At 38.9% G+C, this 18,369-nt stretch overlaps 1 protein-coding gene across 4 annotated transcripts in view; it reads right to left on the bottom strand.

The window, feature by feature from the left end:
* SYCP2L (synaptonemal complex protein 2 like) overlaps positions 1–18,369 on the bottom strand; it is a 52,521-nt gene that overhangs the window by 33,008 nt on the left and 1,144 nt on the right. For 3 of the 4 annotated variants that reach the window (XR_009048022.1, XR_009048023.1, XM_057699161.1), the window contains exons 3-11: positions 13,796–13,881; positions 13,597–13,685; positions 11,845–11,879; positions 10,582–10,724; positions 8,533–8,585; positions 7,856–7,901; positions 5,806–5,898; positions 5,654–5,714; positions 1,025–1,167 (exon numbers count right to left, since the gene is read on the bottom strand). Coding sequence is in view for 2 of the 4 variants with exons in the window: in XM_057699161.1 (XP_057555144.1) it covers positions 1,025–1,167; positions 5,654–5,714; positions 5,806–5,898; positions 7,856–7,901; positions 8,533–8,585; positions 10,582–10,724; positions 11,845–11,879; positions 13,597–13,685; positions 13,796–13,881 (749 nt within the window). In the remaining 2 variants the exon portion in view is untranslated. Of the gene's footprint in view, positions 1–1,024; positions 1,168–1,914; positions 1,957–5,653; positions 5,715–5,805; positions 5,899–7,855; positions 7,902–8,532; positions 8,586–10,581; positions 10,725–11,844; positions 11,880–13,596; positions 13,686–13,795; positions 13,882–17,095; positions 17,173–18,369 lie in introns of all 4 variants that reach the window. The other variant, XM_057699164.1, reaches the window with a different exon arrangement.

The following is an 18,369-nucleotide window of genomic DNA, read 5'->3' as shown; positions in this document are numbered from 1 at the left end:
GTGAAACTAGAAATCAATTACAAGAAGAAAACTGGAAAATTCACAAATAAAAAGTGGAGATTACATAACACACTTCAGAAAAATCAATGGGTCAATGAAATAATCAAAAAAAGAGATAAAAAATAGCTTTTGGCAAATGAAAATGGAAATACAACATACCAAAACTTATGAGATGCAGCAAACGCAGTTCTAAGAGGGACGTTCATAGTGATAAAAGCCCACATTAAAAAAAAAAAAAAGATCTCAAACAACATAACTTTACACCTCAAGGAACTAGAAAAGAAAAATAAATGAACCCAAAGTTAGTAGAAGGAAGAGAATAACAAAGAACATAATGGAAATAAAATAGAGAATTAAAAAAACAGAAAAGATCAATGAAACGAAGAGCTGGTTCTTTGAAATATAAACACAACTGACAAACATTTAGCAGGATTCACATTTAAAACAGGACACTATTTAGCCATAAAAAAGAAGCAAATCCTGCCATTTACAACCATATGGATGGACCTCGAGGGCATTATGAAAAGTGAAATAAGTCACAGAAAGACAACACTGTATAATCTCACTTATGGGTAGGATCTTAAAAACAACAACAAAACAAAACCAAGCTCATAGATACAGGGAGCAGACTGGTTTCAGAGGCGGGTGTTGAGGATGAAATGGGTGGAGGGGGTCGAAAGGTACAAACTTCCTGCTTTAGAATGACTATGTCGTGGGGATGCAGTGTATACAGCATGGTGTCTATAGTTAATACTACCACATTGCATATCTGAAAGCTGCTAAAAGAGTAAAAGTTCTCAGAAGAAAAAAAAAAACCTCTAACAATGTCGATGGCTGTCAAGCAGTCTCGTTGTGGCAATTATCGCACAATATGTACAAAAATGGACTCATTATGATTTACACCGGAAACTAACACAACGTTTTACGTCAATTATATCTCAGTTTTCAAAACCCCAACATGGAAATGTAAGAGACATGAAACACACTAAAACAGACTCAGATAATTAAGCATTAAACATGGCACCTCTGTGTCTTCTCCTAAAGCTTTAATGGAGGCTTGTGATATGTTGAACTGCGATTCAAAATGGATTTCTATTTTCGTCACTTCTTTGTTTCTGATATTAACAGGCTTCTTCAGGTAAATTTTGAGCATCTTCATCTCAGTTTCTAGCAAAAAATAAACCAATATAGATCCACATACTGAAAGGTTATTGTTTTAAATTTTAAAATTTAAAATAAAGGCACAGATATTTGTTCACTGTCCAGATTCTTCTGTAATGAGAAGTTGAAATTATTTTAATAAAGTTACTCTGAATTTATTTTTATTAGATGCACGTGTATTTTTATACACACACACACACACAATATGTCTAAGTAGTTAATCTTGCAGAAATAGAAGTAACTTAGCAGCATAGCAATTGAGAGAGTTTTGCCTTCTAAAGTTCGCTCCATTTTTTAAAGAACATTTGTGAATACAAAGCTATCATCTGTAACAGGTATTTTACTTCTTAATACAGTAACCACAACCTTCATTCTTATTCTTTCTCCCTTAGATCCCACTCATTTCTAAAATCAAAATAAAACCCACTGTTCCAGATATACAAACTGGAATAATCCACACTCATCTCAACAGATTCCACTTAAAGAAATGGAAATATTCTCGAAAGAGGCCTAATTCTCAGACAACAGTCTCCTTGAGGGCCTCCTACCAGGACATCAGCCCTTTACTGACAAACAGTAATGGGTTTTAGAAGAGAGGAGAGTTTAGACAATTCATAGCAAGCCCAAGAAGAAGCCACTAAGTACAAGCTGTGTTGGAAGCAGCAGGGGCGAAAGGAGTAAAACCCATGGAAGAGCAGGCAAACCTCAGGGTCACAAATCGATGAGAGTGGAAAGAGGGAAAAAGAGACACACCTGGGTCTAGCTGTCCTTGAAATGTGGCTGGTACAACATGGGCTGCATTATAAGCATAAAATACACACTAGTTTGTGAAGACATAGTACTAAAAAAGGTAAGATATCTCATTAATTGTTCATACTGATTACATGTTAAAATGTTAATATTTTGGACATATTGGGTGAAATATATATTACTAAAATTAATCCACTTGAAAAAAAAACTTTTTAATGAGGATACTAGAAAGTTTTTAACTAAATATATGGTTCAGATCATATTTCCACAGGACAGTGCTGGCCTCTAGTAAAGTTCAACAATCCCCCAAATGCTGATCTTACTGCAGGGAACGTCTCTAAAACCCTGCGCCAAAAGTAATTATAAACAATGTCTGAAAAAGTAAATAGCTAGTTGGGCTGTGGGGCTCAACGCAAAGGCACAAGGGCAAGAAGAAACAGCCCAAAGGCTGCCCTCAACAGGCTCCTAAAACACTGCCAACCCCTTAGCAGAATGCGCTCTGCCTGCAAAAGGCAAGTCTTGTACCCACTGCTTGCTACACAAGCCTCAGGTTCCTCGGCTATAAAACTAAAAAGTCACACCTATTTCCTTCAGCTACTGTGAGGCACTTTATGAATTTTAGAGTCTCCCTGAAACGTGACATATTTATGAAGTGTAGAATATTAACTTTGACAAGCTGGTTACTGCAAACCACCTCAGCAACGAAGTTCGGGGTTCAGAAACTTAAAGTATGCAAAGTAATGTTAGGGGTACCACAATCAGAAAATCCATGGAAGTCTTTATAAAATATTGACTTCAGAGTAAACACCAATGATGTTTTGCATATCTTAAGTGAATAGTAACAGGAAATGACTATATAAATTGTTACTCTTAATTCATACTTATGATTGTATTTAATTTACATTTCCAGTGAGATGTTTATAAACCCCTTTCCTTCACTACAGATAGGAGACACCTCCAGCTCAACATATATCATCTTTCCAAATCTGTGACTACAACTGCTGGCTTCTGCTTCTTCCTGTCTGACTCCGCAAGAAATATATATTTGATCTTGGCCTTGATTCCTGATACAGAGCTCCTAAAGCCCATTTTAAGTGATGGGGTGTTAGGAGCATCTTTTGTTCTAACATTTGGTCTTTGACCCTGGTTCCTGACACCTGAGCTTCTAAGGCCCGTGGAATCCTTGGAGTGATGAGTGTTTTGTGAGATAATGAGGTGACTAGGGGCTAGAGGACCCTAGACAACGTCAGGATGCCGACTAGTCACCAGAAAGACCAAGGTGTGGTTAGAGGGTTGGAACTTCCAACTCCCCAACCTTCGGGGGAGAGGAGAAGGACCAAAGATTGAGTTAATATTTGATTATGCCTACATGATAAAGCTTCCATAAAAATCCCCAAACTACAGGGTTCAGAGAGCTTCCAGGTTGGTGAACACAAACATTTCAAAGGGTGATGCACCCCAGCTCCTCAAAAACAGAAACCCCTGCACTTGGGACCCTGCTGGATCTTGCCCTGGCTATCTCTTCACCTGCCTGTTCATCTGTATCTTTTATTATATCCTTTATAATAAACTAGTAAATGTAAATGCGGGTTTCCCTGAGTTCTGTGAACCATTATAGCAAATTATCAAACCCAAGGAGGAATGTGTGGGAACCTCGGATTGGTACCCAGTTGGTCTGAAGTACAGGTGTCAGCCTGAGACCTGCAAGTATCATCCGAAGTGCGGGCAGTCTTCAACATCCCTTCCTTCTCCCAGAGCTTCACGGTGAAAGGCTTTCCTCCTCTCTGCCACTTCCTTTACTGCCTAATCTAGCCCCAATTTCCCTCTTTTTCTAATATTTAATAGGAGAAATTAAAAATAATAATGCAAGTGATTCTTGTTCAAAGAAATTCAAATTGTGTCTGTGGAATGCAACTGTCTAGTCTTACATCTGTTTGTAAACTAATTTCAGCATTGCTTATACTTGTGTGATTCTTGGTATTCTCCTGGTTATTACGTCTACTAATTTCCTCATTAATTGATGAAATCTTTAACCCACATGTATATATGTATGAGGGCCATGATTTTACCTTTTCAAAAATTATCCTTTGTATGCATACGTACGGCTAATTCACTTTGCTGTGCAACAGAAGCTAACACAACATTGTAAAGCAACTATATGCCAATAAAAGATTAATTAAAAAAATACCCTTTAACAAAACACTGAAGTTAACTTACGTACACAAGAAATTCCAGCAAGGAACACTCAGGGCCAAGGAAGGATTCCCTTATCCTAAGTAATCCCATGGGAGAACCGTCAGAATTCAAGGCTAGGAAGGGTGGGTTTGTTCTTTCCAGGACTCGTATGATGAGAGTCACGTTCTTCATTACGTTTCACTTTTCACCCTGGCTTTCAGAAAGCTAAGCACCAAATCTGAATCCCCATGGTGGCCAATTTAGATCAGCCTTCATGACAGACATTTTTATTCTTATCTGTGGTTCCAATTTTCCATTTCTATTATTTTGGTATAAATATGCAAGCTACCCTAAATCCCTTGTGAAAAGAAGTGAAGTATAAAATCCATATAATTAAATATTAAACAGTATTTAGTTTTAATTCATTAGTAAACCCAATTACTTTAAAAATATTATGTATGCTGAGTTACTTTCAAAACATCCCTTTATGTTTTGGAGACCCAATTCAGGAATCCTGGTCAAGTGTGATTATATCTGAATGGCTGAACTGGACCAACAACTTACTTCTACCTACCCAGAAAAGGATCACTCCTGATTCCACGCCCCTCAGCTCTATCTACCAGGCAGAGCAGAAAGGTGAGTGACGGAGATTTATGAAGAGGGGGTCAGAGGGCTGATATTTAAATACAGGTTGCACATACCTACATAACTCATCCATTACCATTGTAAGTATGTGGGAAACAGAGGGCAGGTACTATAACCATTTTTAAAAATTATGGTACAAAACATAAAAATGGTTAACAAGGTAAATATCCAGTGTAGAGTTCAGCACTCTATTCACATTGGTGTGCAACAGATCTGCAGAACTTTTTCATCTTGCAAATCTGAAATTCTGTACCCATTAAACAACTCCCCATTTCCCCTTCCCCACAACCCCTGGTAATCAGCATTCTACTTTCTGTCTCTATCAATCTGACTACTTCAGATACCTCAATCAAGTGGAATCATACAGTATTTGTCTTTTTATGACTAGCTTTTTCCACTTAGCACGATGTCCTCAAGATTCATCTATGTTGTAGCATGTGTGTGTCAGAATGTCCTTTCTTTTTAAAGCTAAATAATAGTCCACTGTAGGTATAGATCACATTTCGTTTATCCATTCATCCGTCAATGGACACTTGGGTCGCTTCCACCTCTTAACTCTTGTGAATAGGCTGCAATGAACACTGGTGTGCAAATCTCTTCAAGTCCTGCTTTCAACTCTTCTGGATATATATCCAGAAGTGAAATTGCCAGATCATATGGTGATTCTACTTTCAATTTGTTGAGGAACTATAACCATTTTTACAATGAGCAAACCAGGCAAGTAACTGAAGCCTAAAGTTACAGAGTGGAGGAGTCACCCATCTTTGCCCTGGGCACAGCCCTCCCTCCACTACACTCACCACCTCCCTCTACCTCAAGTGCAGGCAAAGTTCTCTCTGGGATTAACTAAACATATACTGTAGCTGTAAGCAGAAACAGTACTCAGGACTAAATGTGGGGTAGTTTAGACTTAACATCTTACCTATTACGCTGAAATTAATCACTGCTTCCTTCAAAAGTCTTACTGCATCCCACAGAGCACTCTTGGAAAAAATAAGTGAAATTCATGAGCCCATGCTTGGATATGAACACTCTCTAAGCGCTGAGATCTAAACAGGAATCGAACATGATTACCTCAGGATTGTTTATATAAAAAGTTACACTCTGAGTTCCTAGGTTGAAATCAATCCAAAATTTCTCTAATTTTTCATCTGCAGGTTTTCTCATCTGTAAGATATAATTTCAGCATTAATAGCATGTGAAAGGGTCAAATGAAAATGATTCCATTAAACACAGAGCTGCTTTTCCTAGAACAACCCTACTTACTTTAAGATTACAGTGCCTCCCTTTATTGCCTTACTCGTTTATGCAAAAGAGGAGGAAGGTTTCAATTTTATATAACTAGCCAATTTCTGGAAAAACCCTACTATACTTAGCACTTTAACAGATGTTTAAACGTATCAGGTAACTTTTTTTTTTCTGGTATGAATCAGAGAAAACAGTTCTATGTTAAAGCAGTAACATTCCACATTGCGTATGCATAGAAACTTCTAGCAAAGGATATACGATGATCAAATATAAGTGATGATTTGCCATCTAACTTACTATCTGTTAGAATAAGGCTAAGACATAAAGATTTCAAATTACTTTCATTTTAATTGATTACAATAAGCCCTCTGTATCCATGGGTTCCAAATCCGGGGATTCAACCACATGTGGATTGAAAATAGTCAGAAAAAAGAATTCCAGAAAGCTCTAAAAAGCAAACCTTGACTTTGCCACACACTGGCAATTATTTACATAGCATTTACATTGTATGTAAAATTTACAGCTATTTGCATAGCATTTATACTGTGTGAAGAATTATAATCTAGAGATAATTTAAAGTATGTGGAAGGATGTGTGTACATTATATGCAAATACTAAGCCATTTTATATAAGAGACTTGAGTATCTGCAGAGTTTGATATCCACGAGGGGTCCCAGAACTGGTCCCCCATGGGTACCAAGAAATGACTGTAATATAAAATAAACATATGCCCTCAAAGAAAGAAGGAAAGATGGAAAGAAAAAAAGAGAAAGATTCAAACAATAAAATGCTTATGAAAAGAGTAAATATCTCCTCCACCCCTCAACTTCCCATGGGCACCTTTCCATGGGAACTATTAAGAATGCCTTTGCTTCTTCCCAGATGTGTGGTAGACAGACTCAAGAAATATATACAAGGCTTTTATTCCTCCACAGTGGGACAAACACTAGACTTAACTATTCTCCCACTTGCTTTCCCCAAAAATAGCATTTCTTGGCCATTGTTCCATCATACATGCCTACTTTTTAACAGCTACTGAGGTGAACAAAGGTTTTAACACGTCTACGTCACAGGAAGCCAGTGTAAGGAATGAAGCTGATGGAAATTTAGAAGTCCTAAAAAGCAGCGGCAAGCAGAGATTGGGATCCTCAGATAACCGGAAGGAAAAACAGACTTGAGATACAGGAATCAGGCTACCAAATCGGTTCTAGAGAGAGAAAATGTATAATGTAGTCACGCGCTAACAGCTCAGCTCACAGAGGCCAAGAAGCGGGCTCTCAACCCCAAACAAAGAAATGGTTAACTAGGACATTCTGGAGACACGACCCAGGAAACCTCAGTAGAGTCCAGGTCCAGGGACCTTTGAAAAATTTACCTGAAAAAATTGAGATGCTGCAGGTTGGGGCACTTTTACGTGAAGGACCTTGTTCCTCTAGAAACCAAAGAATGGGGGGAAAAGAGACTGTCCAATTTTGGACCATAAAGTACAAGACAGAATGATTTAGAGAAAGGAGAGCGGCCCCAACTGCTGGGGATAGAGTATGAAGCATTACTGGGTGGAAAGAAGCAATGGACTTGCCCTGCTCCCTCCCATCCAGGCGTGAAAAATGTTACCCATCAAAAGGATCAAATAAGGCAAGGCTCCCGTAACTGACCTCACGGATGCAGGTTAAACCATAAAATCCCTTTATCTAGTAGTAACAGTAGGGCTCTTAAATAATAAGCTTCAGAGTTGAGGCCTGAGAGGAGAAGCAAGTTTCCTTTTTAAAAAAAGTCCTTCTGTGTAACGAGAGCAGTTTGGCCTGATGTAAACCTACCTGTGGGTTTCACTATACACCACCCACCCTCACAGCCCCTGAAAGAGAGACAAACATACCTCATGCTCGTCAGCAAAAGCAGCAATGCATGGAAACGAATAGACCCTGCAAAACACCTCACAATTAACTACCAAAATAAAACATGGATGGACCACACACACGACCTACAGATGTTCTGCAAACAAGCATGTATAACTAGGTATGCCATTACGTCCCTTTATACAAAGTATGGAAGGGGCTCTCAAACTCGTAAATGGAGATCTACCATGGGCAGAATTCAAATCTCCATCTGGCAGTTTACAACCCAGGTTTGCTGGTACTATATATACCTCAACCCAGCTGCTTGGCAAGAGTCCTGATGAAAGGAGTGAATCTGGCCAATATTTTCTCATCAAGGACTTAACCATCCATCACATATCTTTCCTAGTAACCTCAGACCTATAAGAATCGTTCTTCATAAAATCTCCCTGAAGGATACATTACAACTGTTTCAAATCAGAAATAAATATGTTAAAGACTGATAGAAATCATTTTTAAACACACATGAATGAATCACTAGGGAGAACGTGTCTAATCTTCTGAGGTTTCTACTCAACGGATAACTCAGTAATGCTCTGTAAATTCTGTGTCCTACATTCTCTCCTAAAATGAATCCTAGACTTTTTTTTTTTTTTTAAATATTGACTTTTCAGAATAGAACTAGTCAATAAAGTAAAGCTCAGAGGAAACATCTTACCTTCTTTGGTCACCAAGTCTGTCATTTAGGTGATTGAGAAATCGTCTACAATCCTTAAAGTAAATAATGCAAACATTTTTGTTAAAAAAAAAAAGTCAAGATGTTTAATTTAAATACTACCCTTTTCAGCATGTAGAGGCCCGTGTTTGCTACTACATTTCCAGGATCCAGTGACATCGCTGAGGCTTCACAAGGATTCCTTATTAACTATGATAATTAAAACGATACTTTGTGTCACAAAGAGAGGCTCCAGACTCATGTTCTGAACCCCCAGCCATGGGATTTGCAGCTAAGGAATGTGTAGGTCTCCAAAAGTTTTACGTGCAATTATGTTTCACTGGGTTAGAAGAGGAAGCAAGCCAAATATCTCCTACTGATGACCCAGCTTGTAATTATTTGACTAACCTATGGGCATCCATCTCCCTACCATCTCCCCAGCACAAGCCAACCACAAACCCATAAAACTTATCAATTTGGGGTTTATCCTGGTGTATTTATCCACTGTAGACTTTCCTTATCAGGAGTTCTCTATCCAGCTCCTTCCTGGAATCTTTCTCCCACTATAGGTTCTAAGAATAAAGAGTATGTTTAGAGTTCTCCTAACCAACAGCTACTTGGGAGGCAAACTTACCCCTAAAACTCTAAAACCAAAGAGATACTGATCCAAGCTTTTGTCAGCAAGGACTGTCTGTTGTAGTCAAACAGTCCCCACATTTCATGTCTAGTTTCAGCACCCAATGGACATTAATGTGAGCTTTCATCTAAAAGCAGTTGTGCTAAGAAGCTGATGGCTCTAGAGGATAATTACTTTTGTCCCATGTCCCCCCAGTGTCCCTGCAGATGAGAGAATGACACAGAAGAGGAAGGAAACTAACATGGGAGTGTCTACAACATCCCAGGCAACTTTAGTTTCTCTCATTTAATCCTCACAATTCTGAAGTTGGTTTCATTCCCATTTTACAGATGAGAACACTCAGGCTTCATGAGTCAGTTATCAGCTCCAAGGACATATTGTACAACACAGAGAATATAGCCAGTATTTTATAATAACTATAAATGGAGTATAACCTTTAAAAACTGTGAATCACTATACTGCACACCTATAACATATAACATTGTACATCAACTATATTTCAATTAAAAATTAAAAACAAAAAGCAAAAGTCAAGTATTTTGCCAAAATGTATACATCACATCAGGTGGTACCCAAACCCAACTCCTGGTCTTCCCATTTATATCAAACTGCATCCTGGCTAAACAACTACCGCAGATCTGGCAACAGGCTCAAAGTCAAATTTAATATATTTGATACTATATTTGAAGGTTTGGGTTGAATGAAATCCCAAGTGCTCAGCAGTTTTGACCAGAAAGACTTTGTTCAACATGTTGAGCACTGTCACTAAGAATTTTACCTTTTCCTACGGAGTCACCCTCATTTTAAGAACTTTTTTAAAGGAGAGGGAAAACATTTCAGCTATTTTAGAAGAAAGGTGAGTATACTGGAAAGCCATAAACTACATCTGTGCTACTTGAGGACACAACCACAGGGAGCCTGGGTTGCAGGGAAGACACCGAAAATTACTGCTCCACCAAACTGTGGGGGCTGGAGGGTCACAACAGAAGCACCCCATAACACCCCTCTGCCACCAGAGCACCCATGCCAGCTTCAGCCCCCTGTCATCACCCCAGCTGCTCTCTGCAAGGCTGAAATGCACATTCTTTTCTCCTCCGACTCTCCCCACCCTTCAAGTTTTGTTGAAAATCACTTCCCGCTCCATGGCATTGTCTCTGACGGAATCCATCACATTCACACAGTTCTGCCTCCGGGCTCAGTTTCCTTTAAAGATGTCCTAACTGTATGCTGGTATCTGGTCCACAAATATTCTGTTTCTATTATCCTCAAGTTATTTCACATACGTGGGAAATGGGAAGTTTAAGAATGGCAACGTAATCATATTTAAGGAAAAAACCCTCCCCTGAGCCCCACGAGTGCTGAGAGAATGCTTCATAAATATTGATAAATGGAATTTTCATGCCCAAGAATCTCACCGTCTCAAATTCTCGATCCTTAATTTCTTTGAAAGCCTCAGCTATGGTATCATCTTCAAACCACTGATGGACAAAGTCTTTCCTTGAGTTTTTCGTGGTCAGTCTACACAACGCTTCACTAAGAGACACCTGCTGGTCATAATCTAGAGATTAAAAACACGGCAGACATGGATAATTCTGGGCACAAAACAAAAGAAAAAAATGAGTTCCACAGATTAGCATTTGCTCCAAGAAGTTCCATGTTAGAAGACTGGCATTGTGTCTTATAGTTATAAGCAGCAAGACATATCCTGGAGCAATTATAATTGTTCAAATTCATCTCTAAGAAAGAGTAGGAAAAAATCCAAATGATAGGTCAGTGTACAACAAATTTTTAAAAAATAAGGGATATTTCTGCATTTTATATTTTAGATATATATTAAAACATTCATCAAAAGCAACTTTATCCAAGATTCACAGATACAGAGAACAAACTAGTTGTTACCAGAGGGGGGAGGGGCAAGATAGGAGTAGAGGACTAAAAGGTACAAAGTATTAGGTATAAAATAAGCTACAAGGATATATTATTTTATACAACATGGAGAATACAGCAAATATTTTATAATAATTATAAATTGAGTACAACCTTTAAAAATTGTGAATCACTATGGTACACCTGTAACTTATATTATACATCAACCATGCCTCAATTTTTTAAAAAGCAGCTTTATCCAGCCTTAAACGCTTCTACTATAAAAGCAATCCTAAGATAAACTGTAGTATTTCACAGCAGATAAACAAAACTACACATATCAATGTATTTAGATTTCAAACAATTTTAAAGGTAAAATGCACAATGCAGCTGGATGGGCAAACTTAAATTTGCAGAACAATAACGCATGCTGCTTGTGAATACATAGAATAAGGGTATAAAATACTCTTGAAAACGAAAAATGAATCCAAGTCCAAGGATCACCTCTACAAACGGACAGGGGAATGGGATGGGGATCTGGACACAGCGGCTTTACCTGTAACTCTGATTGATTTAAAAAAGGATTTGAAGCAAATATGGAAAAGTGATCAAATTTGACGAAGTTCACGGGTGAGTGAAGGGATAGTCATTAATTATTCTTTACAGTTTCAGCATGCTTAACTCTTTCATCATAAATTAAATATTAAATTCTAGCTTCTATTTTCAAGTTGACCATAATTACAAGATGCTCATCAAACCCCCACTGTCCAATGTTTAGCATTCTAATATTTAAAATTCTAAATACTTCTTACCACCCACAGTCAAGATTGTCCTTGCAAGGTCTTTCCTGAAACATTTAGATAAATTTCATTTTACTGAGATGAACATAAGTAAGTAAAACTCTACTATATTGGCATTAAAATTTTAAACCAAGATGCATATTTTTGAAAGTATTTAAAACTCATCAAAATTTCCTCAATGTCACAAATACATTTTTATGCACAAATTCTCAAGTTTCTATATTAATGACTTACATATACTTTTTAAAAAGAAGCTAGAGCTACCAATCATCCTGAGGTTCTATTTCTCTTTCTGTAAAGTGAATTTAATTTGATGATCTCTGAGGAGTCATCAAATGCTAGGATCCTGGAATTTTACAATCACCTCACCAGCCTGTGAGGATGCATAGCCGTTCCTTTTTTTTTTTAAACATAGTTTGACACCTGGAAAAAATGATACAGTAGGTGCTGTAGGTCTTTCCAATAAGCTTTTGGAACTGATTTTAAAAACTGGTCACTTAATCCCATTACATCTGTAACTTAAATTTATCACATTATTATAACTAACACAAACTCCCATATTGCATATTCACTTCAGAATTTCAGTTAAATACTAACAAGTGTGACGTTAATCTCTTTTTTTAATGTCTGAAATCTGTTTTTTAACATGAGAGTTAAGAAATCGTGTAGTAGTTCGTTTCTCATAATAAATGGATTGATTTGCCACAATTAAATAGCCTGAGAACAGCACCACTGAGAGTTCTACTTAATTTTATGTTTGCAGATTTTACATTTAACCTGAAGTGCAGAACATTCCAGACTAGAACACTCAAACAGTAAGGCAGGACCATTGCATTAGTTTGAAAACTTAGGAGAAAACATCAGGTCGGCGTCTCTCCAGATCTAAGTACACCACTAAGGGTAATGATTAAACTAATGTATTCAGTGAATACTTTGCAGGAAAAATTCAGGGAGAACACTGCATCCTGCAAAGACCAGTTAGATGGACAAACATGATGAGTTCCTTGCTCACCAATCACCTCTTTCGGGTCTACACTCTGATAAACTGGATCACCCTGCCTCTTGCTAGTCATGGCTGCACATCACGCAAATGATGGTGTGCCCCAACGATGTCACCAATGCTGGCTGGTGGTCAGTGTGCCCACAGTCACAGGTTTAGCTTCAAGTTTCAAAACAGGGTGCCGGTGTTGCTCTTCCCATGGTCACACGTCACAACCTTACCTCCAAATTTCAATGTCCCATGAACTATGTAATTGTGAGTGGGTCACCAAAACCCCCCACATCCATCGCTTGAAAAGCAATACATGCTGTATTGGTACAGCTAATAGCTGGTAACCTTTGAGCATTTGCTCTCTACCAGGTAATGTGCTATCACTTTCAATGAATTGCCTGATTCAACCTTACGATAACTCTATTGATCAGGTATTAAAGGTGGCTCCATTTTACAGGCGGGCAGACTGAGGTGTGGTGAGTTAAGACTGTGCTCTAGAGGAGCAACCAGCTTAAGTGGCCAAACCAGGATTTGAAGCCTGAGGTCTCGCCCCACTGTCTATACTCCTAACATTCTCCCATGAGTCACTAATACAGTTCATATTCACAACAAAAAATAGTCTATAGCCTGAGAGAGCATTTCACCTCACAAATCTGATGGAAAAAACAACAACAACAAAACCCCAAACACCCGAGGAGAAAAAAGATTGAGGTGGTGCAATCCCGAGAGATTTTGCCCTTATATCACCACCTAATCAGGTCAAGGTCACGTACATAAGACGACACGGGCCTTCTGACATGATGAGTTGTCTTCTCTCTTCCCGAGGTACAGCCTGCAGAATGCGGTTCAAGGTCCTCAATGCCTGTTGGGAGTTGGGGAAGATTTTCAAGACGAAGAAACAAAACAGAGGCCTGGGCACAAGCTTTCCCACGGGGTCCAGGGCAACTGCTATCAGCGCTGTCTGCAACTCACCTCCTGCTGGATCAAATGATTTACACTCTCTTCTGTCACCAGAAATCCTAAGGCAAATATGAAGGAATCCAACATCTGACTTTTCCCTGAAAGCAGAAATTTCAAAGAATCAAACTGATGTTAAAAAAGAATGAGGAAATGATTCCTACATTTCTACAGGAAGAGGCAAAGACTGAAAAGTCATGGGCAGTAAATAGTTCAGAAATGATACAGGCTGGGCAACAGACAAATTACAGCCTGCTTCAAGTTCTAGAAGCCCCCAGGCCACAATCCATTCACCCACGGGGGTGAACAGCAGCAGTAAATGCAAAGTCCGTGATCATCACATTGCAGGCGAAGCTACTTTTTTGTCCAGAGTGAACACTGTGCAAGGGCAGCTCCTGCACACACTTTCTAGGCATTTCTTACATTTGTGTATTTTATGAAAATAAAAATTTTACAAAGGTGTCATGCTAACAGAAGCAAGAATTTTCAAGCAAAGCATTGGCCTTTATTAAATAACTTAATCACAGAAACTTCAATGGCTACCTAGGTCAGTACACAGTAACAAAACAAGGTATGTGGTAATGCTTTATGCTCATTAAACAATAAATTTATTTATTTCATTTTTGCACATTATGTTTAGATATGACAGTAGAAGCGTACACTGCAAAAACTCATGGTAAGGTCCTAACATTACTCTGATAGGTGCAGAGGTGCTATTTGGATATGTGAATTTTTTTTTAAACCACTTATTACAGACTTTCTAATCCCCACACAGCTAATGAAGTTGTGGGAATGCAAATTAGGAAGCAGAAGTTTTAAAAAGATCTCTCTTCAGTCCAAAAAAGCCACATGGTACTGGATGATCTCTGGAAACCAGAAATGTGGCCAGGGGCTGAGCCAACAACCTGCCTGCCAGCTTAAAACTTGAGAGAGAGATTCTAACAGAGCCCAGGTGTCCCAGGTGGACAGCAGGGAACCCTAGAGACATTTAATCAGCATGTATCAGATGTCATTCACCTTTTCACTCAAATAATAGTAAAGAAAAACGAACACATATAGCCCTGTGGAAAAGGAAGGAGAATAGTAAGTCAAGAGGTAGAAGAAAAGTGATTTTTGAGAAATGCTTACTTCAGGAAACAAAAGAAGATAGAAAGGCTGGGAGGCCAAATTGGAAGCATCTGATTCATCATCTCAAAACAAGAGAACATGAATTCTATGTAACAAAAAATTAGATTTTTAAGAGAAGGCAACAGTCTAAGATGAACACAGAAGTAAATGAGAAAGAAATCTGTAATATGAAAATCTTAGCCATTCTAGATATTTCAATGTGAAGGAATTTAATACGGGGAATTAGTTACATAGACATAGGTAGCCACTACCACCCCCCTACACACCCCTAGAAAGCCACAGGGAGGAAGTGCTATTACCAGATCCCAGGAATGAAGGTCACCTAACAAATGCTGTAACCACAAATGAGCCAGAGCCACAGGAACTGTGCAGTCACTCCCAGAGATGGCACCTCAGCAGAAGGGAGGGGAAGAAATGTCCCTCCTACCTCCAATTTCTTGCCATTGGCTAAACCTTGCAAGCAGCCAGTTGGTTAAAAAGCCTAGGAAAATAGTTCTCTGCAAAGTAGAAAGAGAGAGAGAGAAATGAATCTGAGAAAAGAGGCAGATCACCACCACCTATGAGTTTCAAGGAAGCAAAGATGTGATAGCAGAACTGAAGTCTATCCTGGAAGCAATGAGAGCAGAATTAGTTAAAGTGACGGCTTCCCAAAAAACGTAGCAATTGTTCTCAAAATATGCAGGAAAAATGAATGAGAAAAAGATACATGCAAAGACAAAAAAAAGATGCAGTAGATGAAAAAGAGATAATCTTACAAAGAGAACAGAGTAGAAAGAGTAACTGCAATGGACCTTTTGGTGCCTTCCCTTCATCCTTTCCCACCTCCTCTCATGTAACAGGTATGCTCTTGGGTGGGACTAACTAGCTCCAGGGGTGGATCCTGATTGGCTTACACTATGCAGGGGCATCCCATTCATCTTTTCACAGTGATTGGTTCATTAAGGCAGGTGGGGGGACCCAAGCAGAGGCAAGTTAGGGCTTTCTTTCCATGGTTGAGGAAAGTGAATCTTTTTGCCCCAGATTTGAACCAGGAAGCACAGCTCTGGTTGCTGGCAGCCATCTCACAACCACCAAGGGAGACCAACTTGAGTTCAAAGACAAGACTCGGAGGAGGTAGAATTGAAAGAACTGCAGGGAACAGAGCATAGCTACAACCAAGCCACTCCTGACTTTTTAGTTGCTTGAGCCAATAAATCATCTTTACCACTTAAACCTGTTTGAACTAGAGATCCTGTTACACATACTGAAAGCATTTTAACTCAGCGGGTTTTCAACCAGAGGTGACTTTTGCTCCCCTAGGGCACTCTTAGCAATATTTGGAGATGTTGTCACAACTGGGGGAGTAGGAGGGACTGCTATTGGCATCTAGCGGGTCAAGGCCAAGGATGCTGCTCAACATTCTATAACTTATTGGCCAGCCCCCCCAAACAAAGACGTATCCAACCTGACCCAAATGCCCATAGTGCCAAAGTTGAGAAGCCCTGCTCTAACTGATAAAATTAAAGAATAAAATTTCCCAAGCTAAAGTAAGATTTGATTTCAAAATAACTCATGAAGAACCACATTAAAAAAAACACATGTGCCCAGGGGCTCACAACACTTAATATTGGAAGACAGAAAAACAGTTCTGAGGTGGAGACTCTGGACTCTGCAAAGCAAGAGTTATATTGCATAAAAGCCACAGGGACACTCTTAAATGACAAAAATGATAAAACGCGCTGACCATATTCCCCCACACACCCTAATAACCTCTTCAAGATATATTACAGCTGATGGCAACAAAGCAGAGTAAAGACTCAAAGAAGAACACCAGGCCATAAACAAGCTGGTACTGAGCCCTAAAAAGCTATTGTAAATAAGACTGAAATACACGGCAAAGAGCAAATACTACTTACAAAGATATATACATTTTACAGGACTAAAACCCCAGATTAAATTAAGTAAATCTGGGTAGAAAATGGAGGAGGAATGAAAACATGTTGAATTCCTTGCCATACATAAAGAAGAAACAAGGTGCTATCATTTTGATGTTGATAATTAAGAGTAACAACCAGAAGAATAAAACTAGGACAGAAGCCATTCAAATCACTAAGAGAGGAGCAAATAGTAAAAGAAAATATAATCTATATAGCAAAGCACAAAACAAAGGAATCACAAAAATGAAACACATACAGTAAGATGACAGACCTTAGAATTACTCCTTCCTTTTTGTTCCATCAGTGGCAGGAGGAGGTGAGAAGGAGGTCAGTGAAAACATCTTTGTACTTCAGAGAGAGAGATCAGACATCAGCTGTGTAGAGGCTAGGCATAACCCCCTGCCCCGTGCAAGGTGACACATGAAAATCTGACCCTTGCAGAGAGGTCAGCACCCCCTGAGGTGGCCACCATGGGCTCCAAACATAATCTGTCATTGCTATGGACTGAACCGTTTCCCCCAAAATTGATATGCTCAAGCCCTAACCTCAATGTGATGGTTGTGATGGGCTCCTTTGGGAAAGTAATTCGAGTTGGATGAGGCCATGAGGGTGGGGTTCCCATAATGAGATTAGTGCCTTTATAGGATGCCAAGAGTTGGCTTACTCTGTACTGTGTGAGGACATGGCAAGAAGGTGGCTGTTTGCAAGCCAGAAACTGTGAGAAAATAAGTTTCTGTTGTTTAAGTCACTCAGCGCAGGGTATTTTGTTGTGGTGGAGTGAGCTGACTAATACAGTCACCTAGAGCAGTGTTTCCTCCGTTTCAGACAACAGAGGGTTTTCAGGAATTATATGAACCTACTAAGTGGTTCAAGTAACAGCTATAGACTGAATAGATCTCTCCTATGTATTTTTTTTCAAATATGCAGTGTACATACACTGTTATATAACAAAAGTTTCTTTTTAAAAGTTACAAAATTCAAAGTAGTTTTTACCTCTGTGTATTTTATCAACCAACTTTATAGACAGGAACTGTCACTTATGAAGTTCAGAAAAAACTGACTTGTAAGTATCTGGATCTCCTGACTTAGATTATGGGGACCTCTTTTTAAAGTCAATCAAGCACCATGCATACTTAAATTTCTAGTACTAAAATGTCCTCAATTTACAAGATACCATCCACTGTAGAATGTAATGTCAATTTAATAACAGCTTTTCAAAAGAAAAATAAAAAGATGGACAACAGGGAGAGGACATATGCATTTTAAGATGGCCCCGATTTCTGTGCATCTTTGAATCCATGGTTTCATAATTCAGAATGTTGGGTTACCTTTAATGTGGGCTAAATGGAACAACTTCATCGCCCTAACCTCCAAATTATCTACCTTTGGCACTCTTGAAAGACAGAGAAAGACATCAGAATCGGCTGCAAGTTAAATCAGTAATAGTTAACTTTTGCTGGTTTGGAAGGACAAAAGTGGCTCTCCATCCCTGATTGGAGCTAAATGGCCAAATGGTGGCAGGAGCAGCTAAATAAAGATGCACCA

This window comes from Hippopotamus amphibius, chromosome 11, assembly GCF_030028045.1.
Source record: "Hippopotamus amphibius kiboko isolate mHipAmp2 chromosome 11, mHipAmp2.hap2, whole genome shotgun sequence".
Taxonomy (NCBI): Eukaryota; Metazoa; Chordata; class Mammalia; order Artiodactyla; family Hippopotamidae; genus Hippopotamus; species Hippopotamus amphibius.
The sequence above is the reverse complement of the archived record's forward strand: the minus strand, read 5'-3'. Positions and strand labels throughout refer to the sequence as shown.